The sequence below is a fragment of the Gallinula chloropus genome (assembly GCF_964237585.1).
Source record: "Gallinula chloropus genome assembly, chromosome: 1".
NCBI classification, from domain to species: domain Eukaryota; kingdom Metazoa; phylum Chordata; class Aves; order Gruiformes; family Rallidae; genus Gallinula; species Gallinula chloropus.
The window spans coordinates 13699059-13711463 of NC_140085.1; the positions used below are offsets into that span (position 1 = coordinate 13699059).

Here is a 12405-nt window from a genome sequence, read left to right on the forward strand (position 1 = left end):
CAGACCCTTCACCAGCTTCTTTGCTCTTCTCTGGACACACTCCAGCACCTCAGTGTAGTGAGGGACCCAAAACCGAACACACTACTCAAGGTAGTTATTAATTTTCATTGCCATTGTTACAGAATTAAAAGTGTGAATTCATCATTACAATATTAAACTATTTACATTACTATTACTGGAGACAAAAAACCCCTATTGTATGTTGAAAAGTATGTGCTAAAACAATGCCTTTTCAATTATTTTTGCAAAACTTTTGTATGAATGCATATTCAAAGTAATTTCTAATTTCAGCCTGATCACATCAGGCCAGGCTGGGAAGTCTGTTAAGTCAATTAAAACAACGATCACTTATTTGTTTAGGTGGTCCAAATAACTCCAATGGAAATATTTAAGGAAGTAGCTAATTATTAGTATCGCATGCAGGTTCACGACTGGATTCACAGATAGTACATTACTCATGACATGTGTGCTACCTGCCTTCCTGATGGAAATTACCAATTTCTTAATATATTCCATCCCTTGTTCTTTGTTCTGACCTGTTCCAGTTAAAGATGGGTTAATTAAATTGTTGTGTACTGAGACATGAATGCTCCAATTTACAAGAGACTTTTTTTTGTTTAACACAACACAGGTCTAAGGTTTAGCCAAGTTTAAACAAATAGGTGCAAATTCACACTAAGTTGAGCTGAGGCCATAGAAACAGATCTTCCCTAGCCAGCTGCATCCGTGGATGTTACATATTATTTCCTTCTCTTGAAGGAGATAGCTTCCTCCTCAAAACTGATCTGCCAGAAAAACAGCTTCATGACTCTCTCAGGGAAAATAAGCTAAGGAAGTCTGAATGATTTCAATCGATGTTATGAGCTCAATTGGCTGATTTGACTGGAAGTTGCTAAGGAGCACCTTCGTGTCTGCCTGCAGGCAGAGAGGATGGCAGGAGAGAGGGGCAGTACCCTGAGCAGGGAGGCAATGAACAGAACCTCAGCTGAACAGTGGGACACAGAATCATGCAATCAGTTAGGTTGGAAAAGACCCTTAATATCATCGAGTCCAACCATAAACTTAACACTGCCACATCCCACTAAACCATGACTGTAAACCACATCTACACATCTTTTAAATGCCTCCAGGGATGGTGACTCAATAACTTCCCTGGGTAGCCTGTTCCAGTGCTTGACAACACTTTCAGTCAAGAATTTTTTCCTGATATCCAATTTAAACCTCAGGATATTTATCTACATCTTCATGCTTCCTTATTTTGCAGACACAAATCTTAAACCCCCAAAATTACTCTGAAAACCAGACAACTGACTTAGACTTTTGCACTGAATTAATTAGAAAAATTCTATATTGTAGTTGGAACATCAGAATGGTGATGCCTAGTCAGTGTGAAGCTGTTTAATGGTATGAAGCTGTGACAGGGGAGGTTTAAGTTGGATGTTAGGAAGAGGTTCTTTACTGAGGGGGTGGTTGGGCACTGACCAGGCTCCCTAAGGAACTGGTCACATCACCAAGCTTGATTGAGTTCAAGAAGCATCTGGATGATGCATTCAGTCACATGTTCTGACTTGGCCAGCCCTGTGTGGGGCCAGTAGTTGGACTCCATGATCCTTATGGGTCCCTTCCAACTCAGGATATTGTATGATTCTATGATTCTATTCAGACCAAAAACTGATCTAACTCTACATACTTCCAGCCAGCACCAGATGCCTTGGGAGGGACAATCGCAGTGTGGTGATGCTTCCCTGGATCCATCCCCTCCCTCCTGGAACTCTTGCAAAACTTTCAGTTATCTGCAAAGTCCTGGGGAACACAGATTTTCTAATTACACGCGTTGTTTCTGCACAGTGTGAGCAACCAGTGCTTTGTGTTTGGTTTGAATCAGGCTCCTTGATGCCACATAGTTCTTTTACTGCCTGAGTCACTGAATAATCACAACCTCTTTATGCCACTATGTTTTTTTCTAATGTTATATCTTCATTTGATAATCCTTTTTCTAGTCTGAAGAAGCCAATCTACCTGCTGTCACTAGCATGGAACCCCTGCACTGCCTTCCACTGTCCTTGTCATTCTCCAAAACGTTTCTAGTTCTACCATATCCTCTTCAAGGAGAAGGGAAAAGATGAAAGCTACTACTACTACTAACAACAACATAGAGGTAACGTGAATTTATTCAATCTCCATGGTGATCTTTTCATTCTCTAAAAATTTATTTCCTAATACTTCTTTCCTAAAGTTAAAGCTTATAGTCTAGTAAGCAGCAGAACTTCTGTTTTAATTTGGCAGATCCTGTCCTTCACCACAAAGGGATGTGTGTTTAAATGACAAAGCTCTACCAACATTAAATAATCTGTAAAATTACATCATGTACAATAGGGCATCACGATATGCATGTAATTCAGAATGGATTGTTTGTTTAGACTGTACAACCTCATAGGTAATTACTTTGGAGAAACAAGAGAGCACACCACATACCTAAACTGCATAACAATTTCTCATATACGTTCTGTCGTTTCCCCTTGTTTTCAAGTCTGTGGGATGGAATCACCCTGAGCCACACACAGGCCTTATCTGATCTGCTGGAGTTCTGATTATACACGGCTAAGAGAGAGAGAATCTGAATGGTAAGATTTACCACTTCCTTTTTCACATGGTTTCCATGAGGAACTTATTTTCCTCAGAAAATTTCTGGTAGCGTGACAAACAAAAAAAATCCCTGAAATCCAAAGTGCTTTGGAGACCGCCTCTCTCCGCCACCCCTGAGAAGAAATGGTTTCCATCACTTCTCACACACACTAACAGGCCAAGGGAAACACAAACAAAAGATGCTTTGCCTACCCACTGCAGGCTAGCCACACATTGAGAGCTAAGAAGGCTCAAGCAAGCAGGTCAGAAATACATCACTGAAAAAACACAAATTACAAAATAAAACCAAATGAACCAAATCAGTGTAAACCAAATATTTCATAATAGAAACACGTGAGAAATTTTAAGAAACCTGGAAAAAAAAATCCTGATTACAACATTCTTAAGCCTTGTGATAGAGAGGAACATTGATAAACAGCTACCCTGTGTGTGGTGCACCTTGCCCAAATGCTGAACATCAAGTTGAAAAGCAGTGACCTTGCAGCTGCAGGTAGGAGCCTCAGCATGAGGCTCCACCAGCAAGAACACTGCTGCAGGGCAGCCCCAGCTTCCTCAGCAGCAAAGTCATGTTATTTCTTCATTACAACTACAGCAAATGGGTGAATTTAGTCCTGCCCAGGCAGAATAAGTTTATACCTTGTGTGTATTTGCAGCAGCCTGATCTTATGCTACAATTAATTCCAAATATAAAAGTTAGAAAAAATTATTCCTCCTACAGCCTCTCCTGTATATATCCTTTTAATTTGATTCCTCTTGCCTTGAAATCTCACTTGCACTTACCTTAGTCTAAATGCCTCTAATAATGCTTTGGCATTAAAATCTATTTTATTAAAACATACCCCCTCAGTAAAGAAAATTAAAAATAAGGTCTGCTTTTTCTTATCTTTTGCATGAAATACAGAATATTCTTTGGCTTACAACAACATTGTAAGTAAATATCTGGCAAAACAGCTAAAAAGCACTGTAATTCATTAAGGAATCATGCAGGCATCTTGAAAATTGAGCTGTGATCAAATTTTATTTATACATTTGATATAGTTTATCTTCCTGCAAATGACAATTTAGAAAATTAAAGATGAAAACAAATCTTATTTGACTCTTGGACTCAGCTAACGTGCCACACCAGCCCATATGGGATCAGCTGGAATACATTTATAAGCATGAAAATGAAACCAAATCAATGTTATAGTCAAAATATAGATGGCATAAGTAAACCATTAGAAACATGAGGTTTCATATGTATGGAGAAAGAAGAACTTCTTCCCAGCAATTACATTTTTCTGTTTTATTCAATATTTTTAGCCATGGAAGTACACTTAGGCTGTATGTAATGGAAAAAAAACCCCACAACCAAACCAAGCAACCCCCCCCCGCCCCAAACTGTGAAATATATACACTGTTAAGGCTTAAACGTCTCTGAATGGTTTCTCGAACAAAATTCTCACTTATGCAAAACTCAGCAGTATTGAATATGAAGCACAGCATAGTACAGCGCCCAACCTGAGAAACCTCTGCCTCCACGAGGAGTGACAAATACCAAGATACTGGGGGAAAAGGGGGCAGTGGGAAAGCAGCACCAGCATTGAAGAGGAGGTAGAATACGGTGATAAGGTACAGCAGCGCTGACTCTGGGGAGAAAGTGCTGACAGCCATAAGCCTCAGCTAACCAGCCAGGATTCCCTTTGAAAAGCAAGTTAATAGAGTTATTTTTTGTATTGGATGTCATCTAGTGGAATTATGGTGCATTGCACCACAGTTCTTACAGGTCTGCAACTGTTTCCCTGACAAATGATCGAACATTTAAATGTACTGGTCTCAAGAGTGAGAATTTTGTAGTACTTTTTCAAAAAATCAATTATTTCTGAAGACAGGAAAAAAAAAATCTCTGTCCCCTATCACGTCCCAAGATATTTCTTGGTACATTTTTGTCTTCCTAGAACTGTATTTTTTATACTAAGCAATCAGAGTCAGGCTGACTCTTTTATGTTTCAGTAATGATTTTAGAGACTGAATAATGCAAGCCAATAAAATAACGTGAAGGGCTTTACTGATGAATATCAACCTTTATTAAACTTTCCAGTGAAAATTACAGATGGACCAAAAAGCCAGGGCCATCTTCTTTCCTCTTGGACGCTCAGACCTTATTTCGATTCACAAGTAATCAATGCCAGACACAGGGATGAAGATGGAAATGAGGCTAATGAGATGAAAAGAGCTTGATGACCAGATATCATATTGCACGATTAGCCTGGCTGGTTTTGGAAAAGAAGAAAACCAACACGTGGAATTGTATTGTGTCTGGCCAAGATGGAGTTAACTTTCCCCATAGCAGCCCTCATGTGCTATGCTCTATAGAAAGGTGCTGGTAACACATGAGTGTTTTGGCTATTGCTGAGCAGCACTCTGCAGCATCAAAGCTGTCTCTCCAACATTTCCCCACCACCAGGCTGGGGATGGGCAGGATCTTGGGAGGGGACACAGCCAGGACAGCTGACCCAATCTGACTGTCCTGGTTTTGTCTGGGATAATTTTCTCTCTAGTAGCTGGTATAGTGCTGGGGTTTGGATTTAGTTTGAGAACAACATAACACACTGATGTTTGTAGTTGTTGCTAGGTAGTTGCAGTGTCTTGACAGACAGCAATTTCAGAGCTTCCAATACCACTTTTGACAAAACTGGTTCTCTAGCACAGCTGCCAAATTGCGTCTTCATTCTCTGCCCGAGGACATTTCAACACATGTCATCTCCCTGTAGGCTTAAGCATAACAAAGCCCAGGCTGCCAGCGAAAGCCCTGTCACTTCTCCCATCCCATTCCTCTCTTTTTCCCTGCCTCCTCCTCGCAGGCCGGTGTTACCTCATGTCAAGTCAGAGGCTGCAGCACCAGGGAGCTGAGCAGGCTGCAGCCCACCGCTCCCAGCCTGTTGGGGCCGTAAGGCACCTGCTTTCAGCACCCCCGAGATGGCAGCCCCCTGGGCCCCAGGGGAAGAGGGAAAGACTCCCAGCACCTCGGGACGCCGGCGGGGAGGGTGGGCCCCGGATCCCGGGACTCCTCAAACACCGAGGCGTTCCCGAGTGGCGGCGGGAGACACTGCGCCGCCGGGTTCGCTTCCCGCCCCCCACCCCGCCCTGTCGGAGTTTTTGCCTCCCCTGCCCTCTGCCCCCGCAAGTCCCTCCAGGCAGCGCAGCCCCCGGCGCCCGGCCCACCGCAGGGCCCTACCTCTGCGGCCGCTGCCGGCCCCGCCCGGCCGAGCGGCGTCCCCCGTTCCTATGGCGACGTCAGCTCGCTTCCGGCAGCCTACCTCGGCCGCCCCCGGCCCTCACTCTCGCTTCTGATTGGCTCAAACGGTCGAACCCGCTGCCCAATAGAAGCAGAGCACAGAAACGCTCCGCCTTCCCCTTTCGCTGATAGGTCCCTGAGTGCCTCTGGGGTCGCTCGTGGTTGGGTGGCTATAGTTCTTTCCGCGTGCTGGCGAACTACGGTTCCCGGGAGTCTTCCGGGCGAATGGGTGGGGCTGGTGCCGGGGGAGCGCGCCAGCGGCCACCGCCTGTTTACCAGCCGCCCCGGTGCCGCTCCCCGCGTGCAGCCGCGACACGTGACCTGGCGGGGCCGAGGCGGGGCCAACGTTCGCCGCGGGGAGCGGCTGTCGGTCCCATCTCGCCTCAGGGGGCTTCCGCCGCGGCTCTCGGGGCCGGCAGTCTCGCCGGGCGGCATGAGGGCGCTGCCGCCGCGCTGGGGGTCTCTGGCAGCGCGGGCGGCGGGCAGGTGGGGGTGGCCGCTCGTCCCCCGCCGCGGCTGTAGCTCCGCCGAGGCCGACGGCCGTAAGCCCCTTCAGGAGTGGGCGCTGGCCGTCAGCCCGCGGGGGCGGCTGCGGGTGCGGCTGCCCTGCCAGGTGAGCGTGCGGCCGCTGGACCCGCAGCGCTACCCGGGCGCCGACCGAGTGCTAGTGGCGGTCAGCGGCGCCCCGCCCCGCGGCCGGCAGCAGGACCGCGTCCGGGTGGAGTACGACGAGGCGCTGGAGCAGATGGCCATCGTCGCAGACGGCGTGGATAGCAAGACGGCCGTGGACGTCCGGACACCCGTGAAGTTCGGTGGGTGAAGTTCGGGGGGGCCCTCGGCGGGAGGGGCGGCAGCGCGCCCGGGGGCCTGCCCTCCCCTCCCGGCGTGCTGGCCCGCGGAGCCCGCGGAGGCGGGATCGCTGCCTCCCGTGGGGCGCGCCGGGGGCCGGGCTGGCACTGCGGCCGCTTCGGCTGGAAGCGCCGCGGGCAGCGGACGCTCGGAAGCGGCATCGTGCCGCCTGTAGTTAAGGAAGTTCAAAAGGTTCGCGGGTGTTTCCTGCGTTTCCTGGCGTGTGGCGTGCCCGGACGCGTTGGGATGCCGGGCTCGCTGACGGTGGGTGGTGGTTGCCGCGCACAGAACCTCACCTGGGTTGGAAGAGACCTTTAAGATCACCGGGTCCAACCACAACCTAACCCTGCCTAGGCCACCTCTAGACCATGTCCCGGAGACATGTGCCCCCCCCCCCCCCCCCCCACCCCGAGCTCGTCTGTGCTGTTGCTCTGACAGCTGGTGCCGCAGAAGTGAAGTACCAGCCCCTCGGCCGGGACGCAGGCAGCCCGGGTGCGCAGCGCAGGGGTTGTGCCCAGGAGGGCTGCTGGGCCTACCGGCTCTTTCAGCAGGAACCTACAAAGTCTGGAAGGTAACAACAATGCCATTAAGGGTTTCTGTGTTTAGTACAAGTCTTGTGTTATCTCGTGGGGCACAAGGCAAAAATCTGTGCAGGGTTTCTGGTCCAGAACCTACAGACAACGTGGAAGAGCAGCTGCAGTGGCTGAAGCCAATAAGCATCAATGCCGGACTGGAGCACTGATGGTGCGTTTCAGTTTAGGGAAGGAGGAGGGCAAGCTTGCAAGGATAACTTCAGTCACTGAGCCCTCATTTAGGGAGAACTTGACCTGGAGAGATTTGTGTTTAGTCATCGATCAGTTGGTTTGGGTTTTTTCCCTATGGATTTGCCTGTACAGTGCAGAGTAAGTTTTACCATGCTGGAAAAACTTTTTGGTGTACAAAAAACCCTTGGTCCTTTGGTTTGCTACAGGTGGTTGTTCAAGACTGCTGCTTTCATCTGATGCTCTGCTGCAGTTGTGGTATGAGAAGTGGTGAACAATCCCATTCTATTCACGCCTCATATGTGACACTTCGGACATGCAGAGCATGATGTTATATTCCTTCAGTTGCGACTTTTCCAAATCCTTACAGCAAAGACTTTCTGCACCTTTTATCTTTTCTACTATTTTATTTCCCCCCTTGTGTCTTCAATTCCACTACGTTGTGTTTTGGTTTGGGGATTTTTCTTGTTTTCATTTGGAAGGACATGAACTGTGTAGCATTCAAGATGGAGAAGTGGGTTTATTCTAGCTGCATTCTCTTTCATTTTCTAGCCTTACTCATCTGTACAAGTTTTTTTTTTTTTAACACTGTTGGTATTTGAAGTTCTGTTTACCAAAGCTTGTGGTCTCTCTTGTTTCTTAAAGCTAATATAAATAAAACCGTGGGCTTCTTCCCCTCCCTGCCCTCAGGGTGCTTTACTCTGTCAAGATTAGATTAGCCATATTGACTTGTACCATGAGTCCAGCTAGCCCACTGTCCTGTCTCCAGTGTAGTCATGAAGAGATGCTCAGGGAAAAGTTAAAAACAGGAGAAAAAAAATGTAAATAATATTGTACCAGAGTCTTCTCTTACCTGTCAGCTGTTTTCAGCTCAGGGGATTTTCTGAGCCTCATGCAGTTCAGCCCCTCTGCGGGTCTCTCTTCAGAGTGTTGGATTACACATACAAACAGCATCGGGGTGAGAACTTCCTGGCAAACTCTAGGCCTCTTGAAGAGTCCCACAAGGCATATCACCCATTCAATTTCCTGCTGTTTTATCATTCCAGTGTGTGAAATTCCAAGATCTTTCTGCAATTATCAGTGAGTTTTTAACTAGTCTGAATAATTCAGTATCATCAATGAAACTTTTCAAGCTTGGTGTTTGTGCTGATTTCCAAACCCATATGGTGTTGAAGATGATGCTTAAGCTTATAGCTAAAAGACAATATAGGATTAAGGATATTGTCAAAGATACCTGAAAATCCAAGTTCATTCTCTTTAACAGATCAGCTGTTACGTATATATTCATTGACTCTTTCACTGAACTGTAGCAGGACTGTCTTTTCTAAGAGGAGACTTCAGTAGTTAGACTCTTGTGGTATTTTGGATTTGTTTTTGTTTGTTTGTTTGGTTTTTTTGCTGCTTGGCAAGAGCAAAGATTACTTGACTTGTCCTTGGTACATTCACAGAGTCCATCTCAGGATTACAGACAATCAGACCGAAACCCAGCATCCCATTTATTACCCTTCATTTCTCTAGTACCTGCCACGTCTGGTTGCTGTAGCTGTTAGTAATTTAATATTTCAGGGTCTCCAAGTCACTGTTATGTGTTACTCTTGGAGTAAAATTCAATGTATTAACATGCGAAAAATATCAGCTCTCATAGAGTTTCAATGTGGGGAATGTACCTAGGAGTCTCAATACTGAATCCTGGCTTTGAGATTCTTATATTCTGAATGTTAACCAACCCTGCAGACTGCCTTACAATCTTCTTTCTTGAACTAGGCTTTATTAGTTTGCAGCTTTCTAAGATAGTTCACTTGGGTTTGTGGTAAGATCATGCAGTTTAGGTTCCCTGGACAGTTTGTGTATTATAATCCCTTTCCACTAGTTGCTCTTTGTCACCCTATAATTAGCATGATGTTAATACTGATCAGGCTGTTATCCAGACACACCCAGAGACATAATGTAAAAATTCTTTTCTACTTAGGGAAGTAGAATTGCTATTTGGCAGGTTCTACTTTGTGTCCTTTCAACTCTAGCTTGGTTTTAGGGTTTTCTGAATTGTTTGTAATTGGGTTGTTCCTTTTCTTTGTTTAAGAAAGAGTGATCCATTAAATATCATTGCATAAGCAAAAAATCTTAGCCCTTGTAGAGCACATCTTGAACCAGAGAGAAACTGTTGTTACTCTGCAAGTACTTTGGCTCTTCTCTGGCCTTCCTTGAATACGTGAGGAGGATGTTAACTTTGTTCTGTAGACCACTTTTTCTGAGCTCTCTGTCACTCAGCTGTGAGAAGTTGACGCAAATGCATTTACAGTTTTCTAAGTTCTTTCTTGGTTTTTGGAACTTGCAGCATTTCCTAACAGCTTTCACGATTTAGGCTGGAGTTTACCTAGGAAGCTCTAAGTTATCTGAAACTCCTCAGACTCTGAAGACCATGTGCAGAAGATGCTAGATTATAAGCTTAAGTGTGCATTTTAAACCAAAGGCAACTTGTAAGCAGACCTGTAGAGCAAGTACTAAAGGATCTGCTATTTCTGTTTTAGTGTCTAGTTTTAAGCTGTGTACGGTCTTCCAATATCATACACAATCTGATAATCCTCTCTGATGTATTTAACCTTCACAGATGACAGATGTCAATTAATTTCTCTTTTCTATAGGTTATTTATATTCCTTCAGGTCACATGTATACATTAGCCAGTTATTTTAGGGACAGCTGTGGGCATGTGGCTGTAGGTTTGGAGTCTTTATGTGCTGAGCAGAGAACCATGTGTCTTGGCATGTTGAGTTGCATGTGCTAATCAAAACTGAAACCAGCTCTTTGATTTCTGGTTGTTGTACTCGGAAGTAACCCCAACTAAGTCTTGTATAATCAGAATTTGAGAAGCATCTGCCCTGTCTTACCATGTGGTTTTTATGGGGTTTTGTAGGTATCATATTAGAATCATAGAATAATTTGGGTTGGAGGATATCTCAAGAGCAATATTAGTCTTGGCCCTCTTGTATGCTAGCATAGTTTTTTAATATTTTTTAAATTATTTTTATCAGTTCTGTGCTTGGGAAATCTCTTCAACATTAGCCTTATTTAAATCCTTGAGATTGCTTTGCTTTTTGGCTAGACACTGTAGAATCTTGCAGACTAAGCAAACTGAATGAACGTATGGGTCTCAAATGTTTCTGTGAATTACTAAAATCATAATTTTATTATTGCTTAATTTTTCTGCCTAGTTATGAGAAGAGAACCTAAACTCCTGGGATTGCTTGCTTCTGGATTTTTGTTTTTTGTAAACATTAGTGAGAGAAGCAAATGTTGATTCTTTTTTGACAGTGTAGTCTTAACATACTAATGAATTGGAAAAAAGATCATCGGGGGCTACTCTGAGGCTGTAAGTCTGCCATACTTAAGAGTAGCAAATACTATAATTTCATAACCTCACTAAATTGTTTTTCTTGGACTGAATTATTTTACATGCATGCTCACTGGTAAGCTGTCTCTTTGAGCAGAGAAGTGTATCATCAAGAAGTATTTCTAGTACTCCAGGGTTACTGAGTCACTTTTGAAATAAGTAATTCTCCAGTTTGTTTCAAATATTACAGCTTAAGGTGGTATTTCTGGGGTACCCTTGCCTGTATTCTGATACCAAAGTTCTCTTTGTACAGTCGTCTACTTATTTTGAACACAAGTCCTTTGTGCCTCGGATCTTCCTGCATTCTTCAAGGTTTTGGTGGCTGAAGGTGGCTTCAGCCTTTTTCTCTGCTAAGGAGGAATCAAACTAGCTGGTTTTGGAGCTTTGGCACAGAAATGGATCATATCCTGTTCCTCATTGCTTGTTGAAATTTCATTAGCAGTATTATCCAGCTTTTAGCCCATCATTTATCCTTGATTCAGGAAGCCTATTTGTGAGACGGAGGGACTCTTTTCCTTGACCCCCAATTTCTGCCTTATGAAGGCTAGCAAAGCACTGTGACTCTGCAGAGGATGAAGGCACAGAGCATGTTTCCAGAAATCCCTGGTGTTTCTTAACTGCATGCACATGAATCCCCCGACTTCTGTGTCCTCTTTTGACACTCATCTTTGATACAGCAAGGATTAAGCTACTACTCTACCTTTCAGATGATGGCCATAATATGCTTTGCTGGATCAGAAAATTTTGTTAACTTTGTTCTTATAGAAGCCTACATTGGTCTTGTGGCTAAGCTGACTGCTTTTAAACCTTTTCCTCACTCCCTTTGACAGAACCAGTAAGGTTGAGAGGGTATCAAGCTGATTGAAGCTGATGATTTGCACAGGCAAACTGGCTTTTGGATCTCTTTCTTTTTATAAAGTGCAGTAGCAAAAATCTTGAATGTAGAACCTCCCAAGGACCAGGCAGTTTTCCAGTGGGTAAATTGGGCAGTACTGGGACATACTGTTTCAAGTGTGGACCTTTGGAGAGTGCCTCTATTTGTGTCTCTCTGGGAACTGAACAGTCCCGCTGCTCACTGAGAAGTAAAACCTGTAGATTAGTATCAATCAAACTGAAATAGCTCAGACATTTTTAGTCTTGTGAAACTGTCTAGGCTTGAAAAACATAAACTTGTGCTGTCCCTTGAGTCTCTGATGATAGCTGCCTGTCCTGTTCCGAGGATTTATGCTTCTGTGCTTCAAAACATGTATGATGTTTCTTAGATTTAAGTAAACTCCATAGTTTGATTAAAATCTTGGCCAGAGTATATCTTTTTTTGGAAGTCTTATGAAGAGGCTAAGAACATAATATCTGCAAATTAAACAGTGTTCTGGAAAACCTGCTTATCCAGTCCACCTCTCTAGTCCCCTTTTCTTACAGAATTGGTACCTGCAAACACAGTCTTCATCCTTCACTAAATTTAAGCTCTTAACTTACTGTGGCA

The 12405-nt window shown here is 44.6% G+C and overlaps 1 protein-coding gene across 1 annotated transcript in view; it reads left to right on the forward strand.

Annotated features, from left to right (window-relative positions):
- The first annotated feature begins 6172 nt into the window (after positions 1 to 6172).
- The window catches only part of FAM185A (family with sequence similarity 185 member A), a 49289-nt gene continuing 43056 nt past the window's right edge, over positions 6173 to 12405 (forward strand). Inside the window, exon 1 of the mRNA XM_084272477.1 lies at positions 6173 to 6735. Coding sequence (XP_084128603.1) covers positions 6357 to 6735 — 379 coding nt within the window. The 5' untranslated portion in view covers positions 6173 to 6356. The remainder of the gene's footprint in view (positions 6736 to 12405) is intronic.